The sequence below is a fragment of the Macadamia integrifolia genome, chromosome 2 (genome assembly GCF_013358625.1).
Source record: "Macadamia integrifolia cultivar HAES 741 chromosome 2, SCU_Mint_v3, whole genome shotgun sequence".
Lineage (NCBI taxonomy): Eukaryota > Viridiplantae > Streptophyta > Magnoliopsida > Proteales > Proteaceae > Macadamia > Macadamia integrifolia.
In genome coordinates this window covers 37,154,077-37,176,954 of record NC_056558.1, presented here as the reverse complement: position 1 = coordinate 37,176,954, position 22,878 = coordinate 37,154,077, and the positions used below count along the sequence as shown (strand labels likewise).

The window sequence follows — 22,878 nt, the reverse complement described above, 5'->3', positions numbered from 1 at the left end:
CTAATATCATTTCGACGAATGAATATCCATTCACCATGCCCTTAGGATTTTTCTTTCGACAGAAAATGATAGACCATCCGTTAAAGGAAGTGTGCCTTAAGGAAAACTCTAAGCCCTTTTTTTTTTTTTTTTCATAGAAGCTCAGAGTCTAAGCCCTTACTTCTGATTGTGTTGTTTATCTGTTTCTAGATAAAGAACAAAGCCGTTGGGATCCCACTTGGCGCCTGTTTTGGGTCTTTCTTTGGATTCTTTTTCGTAACGGTAAGGAATTCCCCCGATCAAGTTACGTGCACCCAAGTCCCCAACCGATTCACCACCAACCGAATGCGACGCACTGCCTAATGCTTCCCGGTCTTCCCGGTTTTCTCATCCTTCTTTTAAGACTTCGAATGTGCCCCTGTTGCTTATTGTAATTATTGGCTTGTCCACAGTAATTACTGGGATCTAAGCCCGACTGCTCATAACCACTCATGAGCTCCATCGATCTCCCTGCCTTTGCTTTAGCATAACCAATCTGCTTCCACTGGTGCGCTACATGAGAGAGCCAATCCCGAGAAGACCCACCCTCATCCACCGCTCTCAACCCACTCTCCTTCATTTCCTTCATTCTTCTCCTCATTGCTTCCCCTTCCTTTCCCATTGCCAACCTCACCAGCTTCTCGATCTCTTCCCTTCTCACCACCATCTTCGTCGGCAACTCCTTCGTCCTCAAACCCACACCTACTTCCTCCGCCTCCATCGCCGCATTCATCTTCTGCTCTGCGTACAGAGGCCACGCAATAATCGGTACTCCGTTCACCATTCTTTCCAATATAGAGTTCCATCCACAGTGTGATAAGAACCCTCCTACCGATGGATGGTTCAACACCACTAACTGCGGGGCCCACATAGGGACAACCAATCCTACCTCTCGGTTTCGATTCAAGAGCCCATCGGGCAAATACCTTGAAAGCCCATCACCTCCGCCTCCGGCGTTGAATAAAGCCCCGTCCTTGCCAGCAGGCGGACGCACCACCCAAAGGAATCGTTTCCCACTCAACTCCAACCCAAAATCCAACTCAGTGAGTTGCTCTTCCGACAGCGTTCCGGCGCTCCCCAACGATACATAAATCACCGATTCGACGGGTTGCTCAACCAGCCAAGCCAGACAGTCTGCATGTGATTTGTCACAAGGTAGACCGGATGATCTAACTATTGGGCCTAACGGATAAACCGGCAGCGGCATGATCCAACGTAGGATGGGATCTTCTCGAAGCGCTCTGAGTCCTCCCACGTGTTTATTAATATCCCATCTGCTAGGGGTAAGGTGGACCCCATATAGAGACAACAGTTGTATTGGTCTTACTTCCGGTCCATCATGGAATCGAGCAGGTCCTCCGCCCGAATCGGCTTGCAACCTGGGATGCGAAGCGGCTCCTGCATGTCCACGTACTCGCCCTTTATCTCCTTATGCAGCGTCGGCACGGACACCATCAACGCCAAGTAAGCTGCCGTCATCGGGATGTAGAGGTATTTGGGGATGCCTAGCTCTTTTGCGACGGTGAAAGCACTGGTGCCGAACATTTCAACGACAAGGACAGTGGGTTGCGGTGACATGTCAGCAATAGCAGCTCGTAAGGCTGGGATTGATTCTCTGACGATGATGTGGATACGGGGAGACGACGGCTGTTTGACGAGTGACAAAGGTGGAGATATCGGGCGGGGATAGATGGACGATGCGGATGGCGGAGGGGAGGTTTAGGGGGTGTTTGGTTCGAATTATCCGTCGGATCAGATTCTAGGGATTCGAGTTCTCATTTAAATTAAACCGTTTGATTCATATTTTAAGGCAACTGATTTGGAGTCAGCGTGTTCAACTGAATCACACATTTACACTAAAACTCTGGACTCCACGGGATTAACCTGAATAAGTAAATCCAGAATCGAGTCAGGGATTCTAGGGTTCATATAAAAGGTAGAGAATTAGGGTGAATCAACTTTTATCGGGATCTTCTTCTTCTTCTTCTTCTTCTTCTTCTTCTTCTTCTTCTCAGTTTTGTTTTCTTTTGTCACACATTTACCCGCTTTGCATGGAAGACGATCGCAGCCGATAGCCATCTGAAAACTGATGCTGTATTCAAGGTGCGTTTGGTCTTCTTTATGTGTTTTCTTCTTCTTGTTCTTCGCCTGTGTTTTACTCATATTGTTGAGCTTATGTTTCTAATTTTTATGTTGTTACCTTCATATCTAGGGCTTGTCTCTTAGGTTTCTATTTCACTGTGTAAGGTTTACACATTTGGCTTAGACGATCGGCTGCCGAGGGTAGTGCAAATCCATCTGAAGTTAGCGGTATGGTCCGTTATCTTCTTCAATCGAAGATCTGAAACCCTAATTTGGGGATTTTTAAGTTTAAGATGAAGTTAGCGGTATGGTCCGTTATCTTCTTCAATCGAAGATCTGAAACCCTAATTTGGGGATTTTTAAGTTTAAGATATAGCATAACAGTTATTCCCCCCCCCCCTTTGTTTCTATTCCTCTCTCGGATAACTTGTTTTTGTTGTATGCAAGTTTCTTTGCTCTCGATTCTTATTCTTCTTAGTTTGTGTTCAGGGTTGAATACGATCTACAGAATCACGCCCTAGTTGCTTCGAAAACGACCGAAGCCTCACCCTCTCTCAACTCTTCTTCCTCCTCCTCTTCTAAGAGCGACTGCAGAAGTCGGTTTTGAAAGAAGGTGAATCTCTGTACTCTTACCCTCTCTCAACTCATATACTCCATGCTATCTACTTGATGTGAGAATGACTAATTTTTTTTGGGTATCTTTTCTGTTCATTGTTTCAGTCGTAGGACTTTGCTCACATTACTAGTAGGGGCTGTGGATTTTGGAACCTACAACCAAAGGTAAATCCCTACACTCTCTCTCAACTCTTCTTCTTCCTCACCTTCTTTGTGCCATTCTCTGCTATCACAGTGTAATTTTTTTTCTCAAATCCCTTGACCATGGTTGTCAAATAAGTTGAAAAATCGCATGAATTTGGTGTTGCTTTGTTTGTTTATGGAAGGAAGTGGTTGATGTGTCTATCCTTAAGATTGATAGTGATATGTGAATCAAAGTTTATTTGCATTTCAGTAGATTTTTTGTTGCTATTCTTTTCCTTTTGATGCTTTGTTTGCTATGAAATTATTTATTGAATGTTGGTTGAATGAACAACGATATGTAACTGAATATTGGATCTTTCTATCCCATTATCATTTTTATGATTGGTAAACATTGGAAGTTTACTAATCATGGGTTTGAGTGCCTGTATTGAAAATTTATAAAATAACATTTTAATTAATCATGAGCAGCAATTTATTATTTGTTTAATTTGAATGTAGATTTACTTTTACAATGGAGTTTGATGATGGCTACAAGAGGCGAAGGAAAATCATAATCTTTGCTGCAACTGTTGTTGTTATAGTAGTAGACCAGTATATCAAAAAATATCTGAATAAAGAGTCATACCGTTGTGAACCCCTACGCGGTATTATTGAGACAGAGAGAATTATCGGTCATACTGATAAAACCTGTCGAGAACAAATAAGATTAAGCAATAGGGTTTTTTTCAGTTTAAGTCATTTGATTAGGGAGAAGGGTCTATTGAGAGATAGCATATCTGTGCAAGTGAATGAACAACTAGTTATGTTTCTCCAGACAATAGGACACAATATTAAAAACCACGTCATTGCACACAAGTTTAGACATTCTGGTGAGACTGTAAGTCGGTACTTTAACCTTGTATTGGGTGCAATCATTAAATTGTATTCGATACTATTGAAACCTCCAAATGTCGCAACGCATCATCGAATAACAAGTAATAAAAGAAGATTTTACCCTTATTTCAAGGACTGCATCAGAGCCATAGATGGATCCCATATCCCTGCGTGGGTGCATTTAAGCGACCATCTGAGGTTTCGTGATAGGAAGGGTGATATTTCCCAAAATATTCTTGCTGCCTGTGACTTTGGCATGAAATATACTTACATTCTTTCTGTTTGGGAAGGGTCAGCATCATATGCTCGAATCTTAGACAATGCATTGCACAGAGGCGGTGACGGAGAATTGGTGGTGCCACGAGGTAAATATTATCTTGTTGATGCTAGGTATGGTAACCAAGCGGGGTTCTTACGGCCATATCGAAACGTTCGATACCATCTGAAAGAGTGGAGAAATTGTGATCAGTCACCAAGTGATAAAAAGGAATTGTTTAATCTGAGACATTCACAATTAAGAAACGTGATTGAACGTTCATTTGGCCTCCTGAAGTCAAGATTCAAGATCTTGAAAAACCAACCAGAATATCCTTTCAAAACACAAACAAGAATTGTGTTGGCATGTGTGCTGTTGCACAACCACATTCTTACACAGAATAGTGTTGAAGAAGAAGAGCGATGGCTTGATGAAGAGGATGAAGAGGGTGAAGAAGATAGTACTAGTACCCAATCTACCCCCCACCAAGTAAATGATGATGTTGAAGACGATAGTTCTGATGGAGAGGATCATGTGCATAAGAATGCTGATTGGGATCTATTTCGAGAACAAATTGCTGACCATATGTGGGCTGATTGGGTGGCTGACGATTTGTCCTACTCAGATTGAGTATTTATGAACTGAAATATTTGCTATTGATTAACTTTTATTTGGAATGTATTTCTGATGTGGAAAATTTTATTTTTTTTACATGGTTTGGGATGACTGTATAACTTAAACATACTTGGTTTAAAATTTTATGTTGTGGGATGCATGTATGTAGACTATTAACTGAATTGCAATGCTAGGTTTATGGATTTCCCAATTAATAATTGTTATTATTACTTGATATGTATGAAATATACTCACATTGTATTGTATTGTGGTGTATTTTGTTAGTTTTGATGTGATGGAACCAACAGGAGATTCTAATAGTAGGTCACGGGACATTGCTTCATGGCCTAGTGTTGTTTCTCATTACATGTTGGAGTGTATATTGAAGCAGTACAAGTGTGGTAGGAGTGGAGATAATTGACTGAAAAAAGAGCAATTCATTGAAATTGCCAACCAACTGAAAGAGAAATTCTTCACTAGTTACGACTGTGAACAAGTGAGAAACCACTTCCGGATTTAGAAGCAAAGGCTTAGAGCATTGAGTGATCTACAGAAGCAAAGTGGGTTGGGTTGGAATGCATCTGATATGAGATTTGATGCTCCTCAACACTTCTGGAATGACTATAGGGTATAATGAAATTTTTTACATTGTCTTTTATATTGCTAGAAAAAAGAACAAAAGTATTGGAAAGAACATAGTGTGCTCCCAATTCACCTTGAAGTTGGAGCTTTGCTAAGGAAAGAGATGGCAACTGGGAATGGGACAGGTATGTCTTTTTTTACATTGTCAAATCAATAGAGCCTTATGCAACAGGTATGTCTTTTTTAAATTTTCACATCAAGGGAAAATTAGAAAATGATGTACACATTGCTAATATACGAATTAAGAGCATTCCCTATTGTTTGCCCACTGGCTTGACGTGAAAGATTTAAATACACCTAGGTGACATGTAGATCTCATCCCCACAAAAACTATAAAGGAATGGAACAATATCTATAAGTGGAAGATGTTATTAAAATGTACTATCAATTTTATAAAAATGTTAACCCTTTTTTTTTTAGAAAATACAAAAATGGAAATGTCACAGTAGGATTACCATAAATTGAAATAAATCTTTCACAAAAGACAATCGAAGCAGCCTACAAGATATGAGCCACAGAAATATTGAACCTCAGAAAAAAAATAATAAATAAATAAAAATTTGAGGGTGAATCTTTCAACGATCTCTTTCAATTTTTTGGGTTTTCATCTCAATTAGGAAAAGTGGAAAAAATAATAATTTTGTTCATAATGATGATCACTATATACTTTATTTGGTAGGTAAGGAATAAATTTTAAAGGAGGTTCTCCCTCATATCTTTGTAAATGACCTCCCACGATCAAAGGAACATTCAAATATTTGTCATCAAAATAATAATTTATTTTTTTAATTAACTAGTTTTCTATATACAATGGACTTGAGACAAAATTATATCTTATTTCCTAATAACTTTGATAACTATTGCCTAGCATCCATCATAATAATAATGTTTTTCGCCAAAATAACATAATAACAATAATGATAGATTATCCAATAAGTTTTGTCCCATTTTATGGAAAGTGATGGTGGGGTGCTTTGAGCACCAGAAGTAACTATCTGATTTTATGTCTATCGGTCCTTTCTGTACTTTTTGTAATAAAAAGATTGAAAAGTGGCATATATTCTTATCATGTGATTTTTCTAAAAAAAATTTGACTACTCAACCTCTACGTTTAAGGGCGGAGTATCTTCAATATGCTTCTTTGAATAAGCTAATAAGATTCTTTATTGATAATCTTGTTCTTTTCAAAATAAATAATCCTAACATTGTATCTATCTTAGTTATATCCTTTTTATTCATTTGGATGGCCTGGAATTCCCATAATTTTGAATCATCAACATATTAAGTAGGAATCTATTCTATTGATTAACTCTCACTTTGTGATGACATATATAAACCATGGTTTTGTAGGAATCCTCAAGAATCAGATATGCAAATATTAAAAAAGGGATACAAGATGCAAAAGAGCAAGGGTGGACCAATGAACAAGTATGACTGGATTGTCAAGAACTTGTGACACAGTTGGTGCAGGGATCATGTGAAGGATGGGTGGCCATGGGAGTATCTTTTACCATTTTAAGATTTATGATACTAAAGTGGTTATGAACTCCTTCACCATGCGGTGAACATCTCCACATGATAGGTTGAGAACAAAACTCTCCTAGATGCCTATTTATTCAAAAATAAATAAATAAATAAATACCACGAATATCAAAGGAATGCAGCTCCTGTACTTTTTCTCCATGTGACATGCATGTGGCCCCTAATACCATTTCGATGAATGAATATCCATTCACCATGGCCTTGGGATTTTTTTTTCAACAGAAAATGATAGATCATCCGATAAAGGAAGTGTGCCTTAAGGAAAACTCTAAGCCCTTTTTTTTTCATAGAAGCTCAGAGTCTAAGCCCTTACTTCTGATTTTGTTGTTTATCTGTTTCTAGATAAAGAACAAAGCCGTTGGGATCCCACTTGGCGCCTGTTTTGGATCTTTCTTTGGATTCTTTTTCATAACGGTAAGGAATCTCCCCAACCAAGTTACGTGCACCCAAGTCCCCAACCGATTCACCACCAACCGAATGCGACGCACTGCCTAATGCTTCCCGGTCTTCCCGGTTTTCTCATCCTTCTTTTAAGACTTCGAATGTGCCCCTGTTATTATAATTTCCGGCTTGTCCACAGTAATTTCTAAATAACACCACCAATGAGGCATTTTCTTTCGTGCAGCTATTCAAATAGTGCTCAGGGTTTTAAGAATCGGATCAGAGTCGACCCCGATTCTTTTAGGTTCGATTCAAGTTGATCCTGTAAGAAAACCCTAAATACCTGGATTATGTCGATTTCAGGACAAACAATGGTGTGGCATATAGATTCCTTCTCACACGGGCAATGTGGGAATCCCTCTCCTAATGTCTATATACTCCCATTAACATATAAGAATTATTTGAACATGTTTTTTCTTGCTTGTATCATTTCTTTTGTCTAATTAAGAAAGAATCTTTATTTTGACCAATAAAATTTTTGTCACATGGCAAATTTTATGGGGCTAAAATTGGTGGACTAGTAGACCTTCTACTCAAAATTCAAATTTCAGCACAAGTAAAATTTGCCACATGGAAAAAAAAAAAAAAAAGATAATGAAAAGAATACTTGGATTAACCAAGGAATATATGGACATAAATGGGCCAAATGATTGAATATTGGTTAGAAACATGTTAGGTAAGGTCGATCCACGCCACTTTCTAAACAGTCAACAATCGTAGTTGACATATCATCCTTCTACATGGCATATATAAGTTTGTCAATCAGAAACGAATCAAGAACCCTTTTGTTAATTTTTTTAAAAACAAGTGGTTTTTGTTCCGGAGCACCCTTGCACTAGCGCGTGCCCTCAAGAGGGGTATGGTGTGGGTCACTCCCAAAAAGGAATTTTTATCTCATTTTTTTAATTGAACATTTGAGATGTCACATATTATTTAAGACCAAGACATCCATTGGCATATAACCCAAACCCTAAACATAATTGAAAAAATGTAATCAATATAATTTATTTTCTTTATTTCTTTCTTTTTTACCTTATGTTACTGAAGAGCCCTAATATATTTTAAGGAGCGAAGGAAACAAAGCCATCAGTGCCCAAGTATTATTGTTGTCGTTGTTCCAAAATACCTTCACACACATCTAAACCTGGACTGAAGGAAAACCCTATCAAAAAATTAATGTTCTTCCTACTCTTTGTCTGAAATAAGACCACCAAAATATAGAAAGATTTGACATACCATAAATTTGTCTATCAAAAAAAAAAAACCCCCCCCAAAAGGCCACCCTTGTACAAGAGTGGTATCCCCTTAGTTTCCAAGTGTCTTTGTAGCAAGAGCCCTTGGAGAGACTCGGCCACTCATTGTTTAATGGTGGATGGGACAGCTAAAAAGGTTTGGAATTATTTTGGAAGATTATTGGATGTAGATTTTATTCCAACCCATGACATTAGGAGTAGAATTTTATTTTGGCAATCTAAGGCAGGGTTTAAGGGTGCTTGTGATTTCATTAAAGGATTATTACCTTTGTTATAGTTTGGGAGTTGCAGCGAGAGAAAAACAATCGTAGGCATGGGGAGGATGCCCGCACAGCTGAGTTGATCATAGAAACACTGAAAAAAGGGGTGCATGAGATCCCTCTTCCATCTAAATTTAGAAATTGTCCATCTATGAGGAGAGAATATTATTTTGTAGGTGTTTAATATCAATCCCATTGTTGCAAGGCAAAGAGCTCCAATTCTCACGTTTTGGGTTCCCCCTGTGACATCATTCAAGTTGAATGTAGATGGAGCTAGCAAAGGAAACACAGGTATTAGTGGAGGGGGAGGTCTCATCAAAAATAAGGAAGGCAAGGTGCTTACGACTTTCTCTAGTTTCTATGGTGTTTGTTCTAATTTTGTGGCTGAGCTGCGTGCCTTGAGGGATGGGTTAAGGTTATGTATGGATATGGGTCTCTCAGATTTTCCTATTAACTCTGATTCTACTATGATTGTGAACTCAGTGTCTAACAGGGTATGTGACCTATGGAGTTGCTGGTATTGGTTTGAGGAAGTTATGACTCTATATGACTCTCTTAGAACTCAAATCTCTTTCTCTTTTCGAGAAAGTAACAGAGCGACAGATTGGTTGGCGAACTTGGCATGTACTTCAGGTACAGGGTCTATTTTTCTCGGTAATCAAACTCTTCTTAGAGAGCTTAACCGAATCGTTAGGGAAGATAAAGCTGGGTGGCCAATTTTTAAAATGTAATTTTTCCTTTAGATAGTTTGGTGGTGTTTTGACAGTGCGAGTGCCTTTGTTGTTTGGGTTGTGGTAAGGCCAGTTATGTCCCCCCTTGTATTCTTTCTTATTTTATTAATAATACTTTAGGGGCTTCCCCAGGTCCCAGATAATATTTGGGTTACAAAAAAAAAAAAAAAAAGGCCACCCTTGTACATAGTTTTAGTTCATGGTATTGGATCTAGTATCATTCATGGCTACGTATTAAACATTATAAGTTGGAATCAATTATAAATTCAAAAAACCACCTTTTTACCTGATACTAAGATGAGTATCAATATCATATGGGTATTGATCGATCACAACCTAACTGGCCGATCCAATACCAATACCTAAAACTCTGCCCTTATGCCAAGTTTCTAAGTATCAATATCTTATTAACATATAGGCCACAGGAGCCCGATATCGATACAAATTTAATGTATCAACAAAAAATGGATCATTTTTTTTACTTACGTTCGATACCAGCTCGATAGAGCCCGATTTCATACTATTGCAGCAAGAAATCCTCCTAGGCTTTTGGCATGTCCTATACAGAAAAACGAACATAAGAGAGTGAATGCCGGATTGACAGATAGGGGACTCTCCGATGCTTGAGTAAGATTTCTCTGCAAACAACAATTCCAGTAAAGAATGGAAAAGTTTTATTCCCTGTTAGGGGGCTTACCTGAGTATTTATAATTGCAGAATGATGGCTACAGAGAGTCCCAATTAGGCATGTCTCCTAGTACCGATAGGAGTCGTAATATAGTAGGGGTTATACTTGGAGAGTAAATTGGGGAGATATTCCGGTTATTATAGGAGTTCTTCATATCCCGCATGCCCCGAGAGATCTCTTTCCTTCCATTGAGGGGTTTGGAGTCCTTATAGGTATCCTTTCCTGATTAGGATGGATCTGATCCTTGCTTGGAGATTATGTGTTAGATTAGGAATGTATACCCTTGCAGCTAGTGTATTATGTTCATGCGATCCCACAAACTAGGGGTGTCAAAACCTAGCTCGAACCGATAAAATCAATTGAAATCAACAGATTAAACCCGAACTGAACCGAACCAAACCAATCCTTATTAAATTGCTTTTGGACTGAGGTATGTTGGCAACCAGTCCAAACTGAACTGACCAATAACCAAACCGAATGAAACCTATAAAAAAATGATTTTGAGATTATAAATTGGTGAATTGATCATCCATTTTTTACAACAAGAGTGAAAAAAAAAATTTTTATTGTAAGGGGAATTATTACAAATCATTAAATATTAGGTTATAAATAGAGAAATTGATTTGTAAATTGTAATAATGCTTCCATTGCTATCTTTGCTCACTATAGAAAACTAGTTGGATAGTTAAATGAATGATTGGATAATAGGGTTCATTTTGTGATTTCAATATTAGTTATCTTCTTAGTAGTTTGTTATCCACTGGTTTCAATATTAGTTGTATTTCCCTTACAATGATAAACCATGACTTAATCAAAAATTTAAAGTGTGTTTTTCATCAAATCTTGTCATTATAAGTTACGAATGTAAGATTCATTATGGTTTAATCCCAATAATAAACCGATCTAAACAGGTAGTAACCCAATATTAAAAAATTGAAATAAATAAAAACCAAACCGGACCGAAACCAAAACTGATTGAAAACCGAAGTTCCTTAACAGATTGGTTTTGGTCTCCCTCATTCCTAGATCGAAACCGATTCAACCTGATCGAAACCAAACCGAATCATCCAATTGACACCCCTACCACAAACATCTAGTGTCAAGTGACAGCTTGGTTACCCACCCACCTTTGCTGAGTGCCCAATGGCTAGCCACTTCTCAGGCCTACGGGTGTAGTTATAGTCCGACCATTCAAGTGTAACTCAGACATCGTCTCATTCAGAGCTAGATAGTAAGCCCTGATTAAGAATGTTTCTTGACCACACCTAAACCGATCGACCTACCTCTTGCCAATGCCTATTGGGCTTGATCTCACATTATCCCAGTAGGGCCACATGGCACACAACCATTGGTGAGTATCTTTTTATCATAACACAGACGATCAACATTGGTATTGTATTGATATCAACCAAGACCTATAAGAACACCGATATGAACACCAATAACCTTGCCTTAGATGTGCAGCATCTATTTATCCAACATTTTTTTTTCCTAAATGAAAAACATAATATATTAACATGCAAAATAGGTGTTTAACACATAAGGAGGATCCATAATCACCAGTTATCTTTTCCATAGCCTCTTGGGCTGTACATTTCAGTAGGAGAATGACTCCATTGCTAGCTTTTTATACAAAAAGTTGGTTTAGACAAAAAAAATTACAATTTCCAAAGAAGGGAAATCATTGTCCAAGGGCAGATACTGGTATAGATAACAGTCGTGGGGTTCCCAAGCTCCACTGCATTGTTCCAAATTTCATCCACCTGCCATCTTTTTTTTTCTTGATCTTTTTCATCCCGTAAAGTAGACTCCTAGTTGTTCCTTCCGTACTCAGCCGGTGGTATTTTTAGTGAAGCTGTTACCCTCCACATAGTTAGCACTATTTTTGAGAGAACAGGTAGTTGTTAATATGTAGGTCTGAGGTTAAAGGAAGTTCACCTAAATTCTGGTTTTAACCGTTCCAAATAAAAAGTAAGGGTAGTTTCGGTATCTAACAACTTTCCCACAAGGCCACGTTAAAATTCAAGCTGAGAACAAGACCGACACGAAAGGTGACGGCGAAGAACCAGACCGACACGAAAGCATTGTCACCGGCTATAAGAGGTCATTTCTCGGGATGGTAGTTACATTTGTTTGAACTTTGAACCTCCGAAACCCGTCCGTTTTTACGTCGTTTTTCTTCCACTCTGTTCTCTCTGCTTTCTTCCCCTGCTTCTCTCATCACTGCTATCCACTAAGAACCCTAACTCATCCAGACATTTTAGCTTGTTTTCTTGATGTTTAGGGAGACATTACACGAATTCTAGCTCAAATATCGCTCATAGATCTCATTTCTTAGCACTGAAATCGAGAGAGGAGAGTAGTTGCAGCTTGGAAATGGAGCCCAGAGGTGCACTGTGTAGTCTACTCAACTGATAGTTCCTCGTCTTTTGTCGTCTTCATAGTGGATACCGAACGAAGAGAGCCCGAATTTGAAGAAATTAAAGGGGGTTGCAGCAATGTCTGTGGTTACTGAGTCTCGGCCCTTGAACAAAACGGATTCTGAAGTCCAATCGGTTCTCAGACCAGCGGGAAACAGTCTTAGGGTTTCAAAATCACTAGAATCTAAACAGAAAAACGATGTTCAGAAGAAACCGCAACTTATGAGAGGGCCGGCTAGTCGGTCTTTGGAATCCGTTCACCGGCGTAATGTTTCTGTTGACAGTTCGTGCTCGTCGGATTCTTCTCGCACGGTTTCTTCTGTGAAAATGGCGAGTTTCAGAAGGAGAATGAAGCCGAACGGTTTAAAATCTGTTAAGGTGGTTCCCGATGGAGTTGAAGTTGCTTCGCTGTCACCAGACTCGCCGCCAGTTCAGCTGAAGCGGTGCGATTGGATCACTCCGAACACTGGTTAGGAATTGTCTCTTTCCTATTTTGTTAATTTTTAAATGATGCTCTTGTAATGAGATAATCTACCTAATTATTCTGTTTTTATCTGTTTGTTTATTTAGTTGTTGTATGACTTTTTTTTTCTTTCCCCCCTTTACTTCTTGTTTTACCTGGTAAGGAATTATCTCTTTCCTTTTGTTAATTTTTAAATGATGCTCTTGTTATGAGATAATCTACCTAATTATCCTGTCTGTTCTTATCTGTTTGTTTATTTAGTTGTTGTATGATTTTTTGCCCCTTTACTTCTTGTTTTTCATTTTCACCTATGTGCGAAAACATCTACCAATCATATAATATATTAATATCTGAATCAAGAACTTGTAAAACACTGTCTACCACACAGAAAGCTTCTGTTTTTATGATAGTTAACAGTACATGCCGCCGGCGGTAATGGAAACTACTAAAACGCAGAGACTAATTGGAGGTTAGCCACCTCCAAAGAACAGAGAGAATGAAGGAGTTTTATATCATGCATACCCTTACACCCAATACCCTACTGTTTATATATAGCCAAATGGCCTTTACAGTTCGTATCAAAATGGGATCTCGTCCCAACAGAATTTCAGAAATCACATGCTGTGGTCCCCTATACGTAATTCTTCAAGAACATTGGGCATCTCCTTTGTCGCTGAGAACGTCGTGCCTCTGTCGTTGCCTGAGTTGATAGTGTCACGTCCTCAAATGACGTGTCCCATGGCTCCTTCTCCATTTGAATTGTATCATCACTCACCCCTTCTTGACGAGCCTTGTCCTCAAGGTTCATGTATGGAAACTTTTGTCGTAGTGCCTCCGTGTCTTCCCAGGATGTCTCTTCAAGGGGAAGGTCACTCCATTGTATTAAGACCTGGTTCACTACGTGACCTTGTCTTAATATAGACCGTGAGTCTAGTATGGCTGCGGGTACTAGGGTCGCGTCCTCTTCAGTAGTGTGTAGGGGCCAAGGAGTGATTTGAGCTGAGTGATCCCCGACACCTTTTTTTAATAATGATACATGGAAGACTAGGTGAAGTTGAGATTCTGCCAGAAGCTCCAATTTATAGGCGACCTTGCCAATTCACTTCAGTACTGGGAATGGCCCGAAGAAACATCGACCCAATTTCGGGTGGTTGCGTTGAGCAACCAAATGTTGACGATACGGTTGGAGTTTCACGTAGACCCAATCTCCCGGTTCAAACTCTCTTTCAATGCGAGATTTATCGGCCTGTGTTTGCATTCGAGCTTGGGCACGGGAGAGGTTCAACTTCAGGTTTCGGAGTACCCCGTTTCTGCTCTACAATTCCTGGTCCACCGCTGCAATTGGGGAAGTCTTTGGGATGTATCTGGACAAAGTTGGAGGTGGTCGTCCATATAACGCTTGAAACTGACTCATTCCCGCTGCTGTATGGTGAGCGGTATTGGTACATACTCTGCCCAATGCAAGTAATTCGCCCACCGGTTGGGTTCATCAAATACGAAACTTCGTAAGTACATCTCTAGACATCGGTTTAAGACTTCGGTCTGGCCATCCGACTGGGGATGGTAGGCGCTGCTCATGGAGAGGGTCGTTCCTTGAAGTTGGAAGAGATCATGCCAAAATTTGCTGATAAAGAGGGGGTCGCAATCACTCACTATGGACCGAGGAAGGCCGTGGAGTCTAATAATTTCTAAAGCGAATGTCTCTGCGACCTTGTGACTAGTAAAATGGCTTGCAAGGGCACAAAAATGGGCGTACTTGGTTAGTCTGTCGATTACAACCAGAATTGCTGTCTTCCCTTTCGAGCTTGGCAACCCAATTATGAAATCCATAGAGACATCTTCCCATACCTGACTGGGAAGTGGGAGGGGCTGGAGAAGACCTGCAGGAGAGGTGGTGAGGTACTTGGTCTGTTGACAAATGGCCCATGCAGCCAAAAATTGTTTTACGTAAGTTCTCATCCCTCTCCAATATAGGTTGGACGCGACCCTGTTATAAGTGCGCAAAAAGCCCGCATGTCCACCAGCTGGGAACAAGTGAAATTCATAAAGGAATTTCTCCCTTAATGGGGAGTTAGATGCCAACACTAACCTCTGTTGATAATACAACAAATCATTGCGCATGTAGTCGCCCTCGTATCGGTCCGGGTCCGAAGCTAATCCCATGCAAATAGCTTGGAGCTCGGCATTGGTAGCTACCTCATCTCGTAGCTTTTCTAGGAAGTCAAGAACTGGCCCAGAGAAGGAAAATAGTACTGTCGATTCTACAGAGACAGGGGACAAGGCATTGGCTGCGGAATTGTCTTTGCCTGGGCGGTACACGATCTCAAACATGAACCCAAGAGGCCGAGAGAGCCAATGTTGTTGCTCTGGCATTTGGATAGTTTGGTTGGTGAGCCCTTTTAGGCTTTTCTAATCAATCATCATGAGAAATTTCCGCCCAAGGAGGTATTATTGCCAGCGCAAGACGGATTGTGTAATGGTTTACATTTTTCGTACGTATGTGGAGGCGACTTGCATTTTGGGAGAGAGCTTTTTGCTAAAATAAGCCACTGGATGTCCTTGCTGTGACAATACGGCCCCAATGCCTACCCCTGAGGCATCCACTTCTACTGTGAAGGGTAAGGAGAAATTTGGCAAGGTTAACACTGGGGTGGTGGTCATGGTCCGTTGCAATTCCTCAAAGGCTGCCTGGGCAGCGGCTGTCCATGAGAAGGCCCCCTTCTTCAATAGATCCGTTAAGGGTTCGGCCACGTGGGCATAGCAATGCACGAACCGTCTGTAATACCTCATAAGGCCCAAAAATCCTCTCAATTGCCACAAGGATTTGGAGATTGGCCACTCCAACATTGGTGAAATTTTACTCGGGTCCATGACGACTCCTTGAGAGAAAACGATATGGCCCAAGTACTCTATAGAGCGTAGGCCGAATGCACACTTAGACCTTTTAGCGTAGAGATCATGCACCTGTAATGCTTGTAAAACTATCCTTAGATGTGTCATGTGGGTATTCCACGTTGGGTTGTTAATCAGTAGGTCATCGAAGAACACGAGCACAAAGCGGCATAGGTAAGGGCGGAATATAGAGTTCATTGTGGCTTGGAAAGTTAAGGGGGCATTGGGGAGGCCAAAGGGCATCACAAAGAACTCATAATGACCGTCATGCGTGCGGAACGCTGTTTTATGTACATCCTCAGCTCGCACTCGTATCTGGTGATAACCTGAACGAAGATCCAATTTAGAGAAATAGTTGGCCCCGTGTAATTCGTCTAGCAGCTTGTCAACTGTGGGAATGGAAATCGGTCTCTTATGGTAACGGCATTTAGAGCGCGATAGTCCACACAGAAACGCCAAGTGCCATCTGCATTATCTCCTCGTGCTTTGTAATAATGTGTGTAGGGTCCACGAGTATTGCCACGAGTATGCTTTGTAATTATGTGTGTAGGGTCCACTAGTATTGGATCCAATGTTGTAAGTTGCTCTATAAATAGAGCCTTAATTTCCCATCATAAATATAGAAGTTTGGAAATGAGCATCTGTGCTTGAGAAAAATGGTATCAGAGCCGGCAAGTTTCTTCTCCTTCTCCGGCTAAACTCCTCCTCTGGCTATCACTCTTGTTCGGATTGAGCCTGTTGTAGCTAAAGATACAGTCTAGGCCATGCCCTTTTGCAAGTAATCCCTGCTTCTGGTTCCTTCTAGCAGAAAAAGACCCTTGAGCGTGGTGGGCTTTCAGGCTAAGGATGTCGTTCAGTGCCCTTTTTGGCTCGGGTTGCTCTGCAGTTAGGTACTATGATCAGGGGGGTTCTTGATCGGCCTAGACTAGCTGTGTTTTTACCTACTTCAGTTTCTCCTATGAGTGGTGATAGTTCAGATTTGGAGTTTACCAATTACCAATCCTTTTCCTTTAATTTCTTATGGCTTCACCCTCTTCCTCTCTCTTTTCTTCTCCACGACGTGACGTTCTTCTTCATCTTGTTCCTCTTCTTCATCTTCTTTAGATTATCTTTATGAACTTTCTTATGTTCTTGATGATCAAGTTCTTCCTGTTACTCCTACTTCACTTATAAATCCATACACTGTCTTCCCAAAGACCTCAACTCCTTCAAAATGGGCAACCCTTCTTAAACCTAAGAAGACTCCACCCCTGAAAAAATTGGTTCAAGCTTCTCGCTTTGATTAATTCCAGGTCCCTGCTACTGAAACAGAACAACTCTTCACCCTTGAGATACCTCTGGAGTTAATCTCTCAGTCGATCCAGCAAGGTTATACTCACCTCCATCTTGGAGCTATCAAGTTTGCTCTCTCTTTCCATGGCAGAAAAGGACTCCCAGTGGTCTCTCGGGTAGCCCTTCTCGACAGTCGGTTTTCGCGGTATCAACATGCCGTAATTGCTACTGTTCAAACAACCCTAAATGCAGGAACAATGTTCTTAACTCTGTATCCTAATTTTAACATTCCACTGTCAGATCCTCTTCTCCCCACTGCTCTCAAATTTCAAATCCAAATTACTGGTGTTCCCCAGAATGCCATTGCCAAGGCTGCTACTTTACATTACCAGATGGCCTATCGATTGCAAAATCATGCTTTTGATCTTCTTACAGACCATTCAGAAGATGCTTTGTTTATAACAATGGACTCTAACCAAGTCCCTTGTTGTACCTATGTCCCACGACAGATTTCTCGAGATGAACTCCTTCGCCTCCTTCCCTCTTCTTGGGTTACAGCCTATGAACAACAGGTCTCTATTTCTCAGCCACAAGCCCCTCCAGGACTAGTCCAGTCTATAGATCCAGAATATGTCAGTCACCCCAATGGTGAAGTAGAAATCTGGTTTCCTCCTCCAAAACCTCAAACCCGTCCTTCTCCTTTCCCAACCTCTTTTGGTATAATTCAAGAAAACATTCCTATCAAATCTTTTGATTCAAAAGGAGACCCAAGCTATTTCTTTCAAGATCCCGTTACTGGTTATAAATATTTTGACCTCTGTGACTGTGATTCTTGCCTATAAGATTCTGAGGATGACACCCCTCCTTCACGTCGTTCTTCCAGGCGAAAGTCTTCCCAACATATCCTCCAAGAACGATATGAGGCAGGAGATCCCTCTATCGGTCCCCTCATTAATGAATCCAAATACCCCTTCTTTGTTAAGAATGGAGAGACTAAGGTTACACCCCATCCTTCTCCCCCTACTTGCAAACCTCCACCTCAACCAAATTTTCCTCCTCCGGTAATTCCTCCTTGTTGTATGTACACTCCAGGATCTTCCTCTTCTTCCCCCCTCAAGAACTTTCCAGGACTCAGTGACTCTGGCCCAGATGTTCATGGTATTCGCCATATTTGGAAGGTAAAACCTTCGATCCGTGCTACGGGTTAATCTTCAGAAATTTCTCCAGCAGAGGCAGCTTTGAATTGGCAAGCAGAAAATGCCACTGTTCAAAACCAATACCTTGAAAGGATTTTGGCCCAAACGCAACAAACCCATGGCACTTTGACCCATCATGATCATCTTCTACAATATCTCCGTCGAGAAATTGATCAAATACATGCAGAACTTGTTGGAATTGCTTCTAGTGTCGCAAATACCACTGCTGCTTTTGCCCTTATTGGACAAAAGGAAAAGCATCTCCGTTATCTCAAAGCTCAACTTCAAAGCTTACAGTGGCCACAACCTTCTTCTTATGCACCAAGCAAACAACAACCTCTTCCAGTTACAGTTCCAAGCTTCATTCCACAAGATCCTTTTGCTATATATGTCTCTCCTGCTCCACCTGTTGTATCCTCTCCAAGGACTTTTCCTATTGAAGAACTCAAAGAACTCCAACGACAATAGCGTTCTCTTCCTAAAAGAACAAGAGCTACTAGAGGTCGGCCCCGTGGTAGACTTCCTCCAACATGGACAAGTACCACGACACTTATGGATCTTAGTGATGATTATGAAGAAGAATTTGCAGATGCCCTACCAGCACCCCCTCCTTTTACACCTTACCCTATGCCCGTTCCTTACCCACCACCGCCACCTCCAGTACCAATAATACCACCCATTCCTCAGACTACTCCTCCCCCATCTACACCTGCAACCACTCAACCACTTAAAACCATCCACACCATTGTTACCCCCTCAAAAAATGCTTTATCTGAGTACCTTACAAACCTTACCATTACAGATCCTCTTCCCTCATTCATGAATGATGGTCCTCGCCCTACTGCTCCTCATGTTTCAGAAATGGATGACGACCCTGAAATCCAAAATCCTGAAGAACCGCTTAGACCTAATCCTGTTCCACCTACACCATATACCCCATACCAAAACCAGGACCCTAAACAGTATTTCACTCTCGATGATATCCCTATTCCTAAATGGGCATCAAGAACTGCAGATTTTCATGCATGGATCAATGCAGAACTACTTCATGAAAGCGCCTCTACCGTCACAGTCTTGTCTAAATTTGTTGCAAGACTCCAAGGAAAACTCAGAGAATGGTATTTAGCTCTTGGCCCTTACAGACAACTTCAACTAGTTCAGCTCACAGAAAGCCAGTTTATTACCACTCTCTATCAAGAGTTTCTTGGCCCAGTTTCTAATGATTTATCAAAAGCCTGTGACGAATTTCTTCAGATGAAGTGTTGTTCATTAAACAGATCAGATCTTGACAAACATTTCTCAAGAATGACTGACCGCTTCCATAAAATTGGCGGTATTGATGATGAAAATCTCAAACAAGTCTTCCTAAATTCTCTTCCAGAACTCCTTGGTGCAAATACACAGCAGTTTTTGAGGAACCAGAATATTCCCCTAGCATCATGTACTATTGGTTCTCTCTACAGCTATGCTCTTGCTGTCCTTGACAAACTCTGCAACATAAAAAAAGTTTGGAAGGATTTGCAAGACAGATCTAATAGGGTCTCCTCTGCCTGTGATACCTCTTACCTCAAGATCAAGTGTAAAGGTGACAAATCCTGTGATTGTTCTACTAAAAGGTCTTCTCATCACAGAAGGTTTCCACCTTTCTCTCATCAGAAAAGAAAACTTACAAAGAAGTTCTCCCTCCGCTCCCCAAAGTTCAAGAAAAAATGGAGATTTCTTCGGAAAAAGCAATTCAGAGGAAAGAACAAGTCTACTTCTTGTTATGTCTGTGGAAAAGGACATTTTGCAAAAAATTGTCCCCTGTCTCGCAAGAAAGACAAGGTCATGCATATGCTATCTTCTCTTCACCATGAAGATCTTCAAGATGCAGACTTGGAATCTTTGTATTCCCTTGATGAATCACCCACAGATCTTTCTCTTTTTGCCATAGATTTCCCAGTACCAGACTTAGACCTAGAGTCTTCTCTCTCCGAGTCTGAGGAATCTGATCCCCTCTACTAGGTTATTCCTTTTATCTCTCCTTCCCAAACAAGCTTACAACCCTCTCCTTTTCCATGCCAAACAATCACTCTCCCACATGTTTCTGTCCAAATAATCCCAGAACCTTATGCCAAACCCATAAAAATCATAGCTTTCCTAGACACAGGAGCTGCTACCACTATTATGAATCCAAAAGTCCTTCCTAAATCCCTTTGGAAGACTTAGGATCCCCCTTTACCATTTCTTGCAGCTAATGGTGAAATTTTCTATATCAACCTAGTGTCTAAACATCCCATTAAAATCCAACTTCTTCCTTCCCTGTCTTTTACCCATATAGTCTTAGGAACCCATTTCCCAGGAAAAGACCTCATCATAGGTTTTGATGTCCTCAGTCATCTCTCCCTCAGATGGACTCCTCATGGCCTTGTGTATAAACAACTTTTTTCCTGGTCTCCTATTTCTAACCTCTTTTTTGCAGGACCATCTCTGTTCAAAGAATTCAAGGCACATATCCTTTCAACATCATGTGTAGAATCTCATACAAAATTTCTCACAAAATGCTCCCATCCTTTATAGTAGAACCCTGACTTCTTTATTACACTTCCTTTCAAGAAAAATGAAGATGTTAATCCAACAAAAGCCAGCCATCTAGGCATGAATCCGGAACATCTTTCTCTGGCGGTCCAAGAGATTCAACAATTACAGTCTCAAGGTCTTCTGGAACCCACTCTCTCCCCATGGGCATGCCAAGCATTTTATATCAACAAAAGAGCAGAACATGTTCGTGGAAAATTAAGAGTGGTGATTAATTGTCGGCCTTTAAACTTCTTTTTGGCTGATGATAAGTTTCCACTTCCAACTCGCCCGGCCTTACTCCTCCAGTTGGCCCATGCCAATATCTTCTCCAAGTTTGATCTCAAAGCAGGTTTTTGGCAACTTGGGATAGTCCCCAAAGATAGACCAAAAACAGCCTTTTGTGTTCCAGGCTACCATCTGCAATGGACAGTAATGCCTTTTGGCCTGAAGAGAGCCTCATCAATCTTTCAGAGAGCCATGATGAAGATCTTTGCCCCCATCCAAGACCATGCTCTTATATATATTGATGATATTCTCCTTTTCTCTAAGGACGAAGCAGATCATCTTCGACTTCTTCGACAATTTCACAAGATTGTTCAAGATTATGGTCTTATGTTTTCTCTTAAGAAGATGCAAATTGTCCCCACCATTGATTTTCTCGGAGTAACCATCTCCTACGGACAATATAAACTGCAACCTCATATAGCAACTTCTTGCAGTTATTTTCAGATGGTCCTCTAACAACAAATCAAGCTCAACAATTTCTTGGGATAGTCAATTACATGACAGAGTTTCTTCCTTAACAGATCAAGCACACCTCACTGCTTCACCAGCTTTTGCGTAAAAAAGCTCATCCATGGTCTTTTGATCACACTATAGCAGTTCAAGCTCTAAAGAAACTCTCTGAGACTCTCCCCACTCTCCAGATCCCCTCTATTGGAAAAAGAATTTTACAAACAGATGCCAGTGACACCCACTGGGGTGCAGTTCTCCTTGAAGAACAGGATCCAGCCACCAAAAGGACTGTCTGTGGTTACAAGAGTGGATCTTTCAAACCCTCTGAAGCTCATTATCACTCTACCTTTAAGGAAATCCTCGCAGTCAAGCGTGGCATAGAAAAATTCTAATTTCATCTAATTGGCCACAAGTTCCTTGTCGAACTCGACATGTCAAGCTTTCCCCTCATGCTTGAATTCCGGCAGAAGATCCTTCCTCATGCACAACTTCTCCGATGGGTTCAGTGGTTTTCCCAGTGGTCATTTGATGTCAAAAACATCAAAGGAAAAGAAAATGTTTTGGCAGATTTCCTCTCCCGACCTACCTCAACTTTTGCTGTCATACCCCTACTTTTCCTTATAACCCCTAGGGCCTCAACCTCTCAATCTCAACCTCCACCACCTGGCCATAACCTTTGTTGTTCTCTTCCACCAAACCTCCCATTTGAAATACTACAAGATCTAACTCTGAGAAGAGTCATTTCTTATAGCAAAACCACATCAATCCAACTCCTCGAAGTTGCTCTTTGACGAGAAGGATTACCCTTCCCTGGACTTTCTTTTCACCCAGACTTCCCTTTCCTGACCTTATTCACCTTCACCACCTTATATGAACTTCAAGACCTTCCCCTTATCTACAAATGTATCTTTTGGCACCTCTGCTCAGCCTACACTATTGCTCTAAGCCTTCCCCTAAGCACTATCCATTGGTTTACCTCCCGTTGGATGTTTCCCAACCGAGGTGTTCCTCGACCCAACCTCACAATCCTTGCCTTCCTACAACTTTTTGCTCCCATAAACCATTGGTTCAACCTCTTCTCCTCTCATCTCTCAAAAACCATAGAAGAACATCCAAACCAACATCACATTACCATCCTCTTCCACCGACCTCCTCTCATCCACCAAGCCATCGAAAATCAA

General features: G+C 40.8%; 2 protein-coding genes across 10 annotated transcripts; both read left to right on the top strand.

Moving 5' to 3' along the window:
* Positions 1-409: 409 nt before the first annotated feature.
* LOC122059249 (putative nuclease HARBI1) lies at positions 410-6,933 on the top strand. 9 transcript variants are annotated; one of them, XR_006134016.1, is made up of 6 exons: positions 411-2,121; positions 2,231-2,328; positions 2,590-2,713; positions 2,821-2,880; positions 4,889-5,370; positions 6,596-6,933. XR_006134016.1 is itself a non-coding variant. In XM_042621956.1 (5 exons), exon 5 carries the CDS (start codon positions 3,371-3,373, stop codon positions 4,616-4,618), a length of 1,248 nt encoding a protein of 415 aa, XP_042477890.1. In that variant the 5' UTR covers positions 410-1,954; positions 2,077-2,121; positions 2,231-2,328; positions 2,590-2,713; positions 2,821-3,370; the 3' UTR covers positions 4,619-4,881. The 9 variants fall into 9 exon arrangements, 4 of the variants coding, with proteins under 4 accessions (XP_042477890.1, XP_042477875.1, XP_042477882.1 ...); XM_042621956.1 differs by lacking the exons at positions 4,889-5,370; positions 6,596-6,933 and having other exon boundaries at positions 410-1,954; positions 2,077-2,121; positions 2,821-4,881; XR_006134017.1 differs by lacking the exon at positions 4,889-5,370 and having other exon boundaries at positions 412-2,121.
* Positions 6,934-12,658: 5,725 nt separating this feature from the next.
* LOC122065406 lies at positions 12,659-13,054 on the top strand. Its single transcript, XM_042629227.1, has one exon. The coding sequence runs from the start codon at positions 12,659-12,661 to the stop codon at positions 13,052-13,054; it is 396 nt and encodes a 131-aa protein (XP_042485161.1).
* The last annotated feature ends 9,824 nt before the right edge of the window (positions 13,055-22,878 follow it).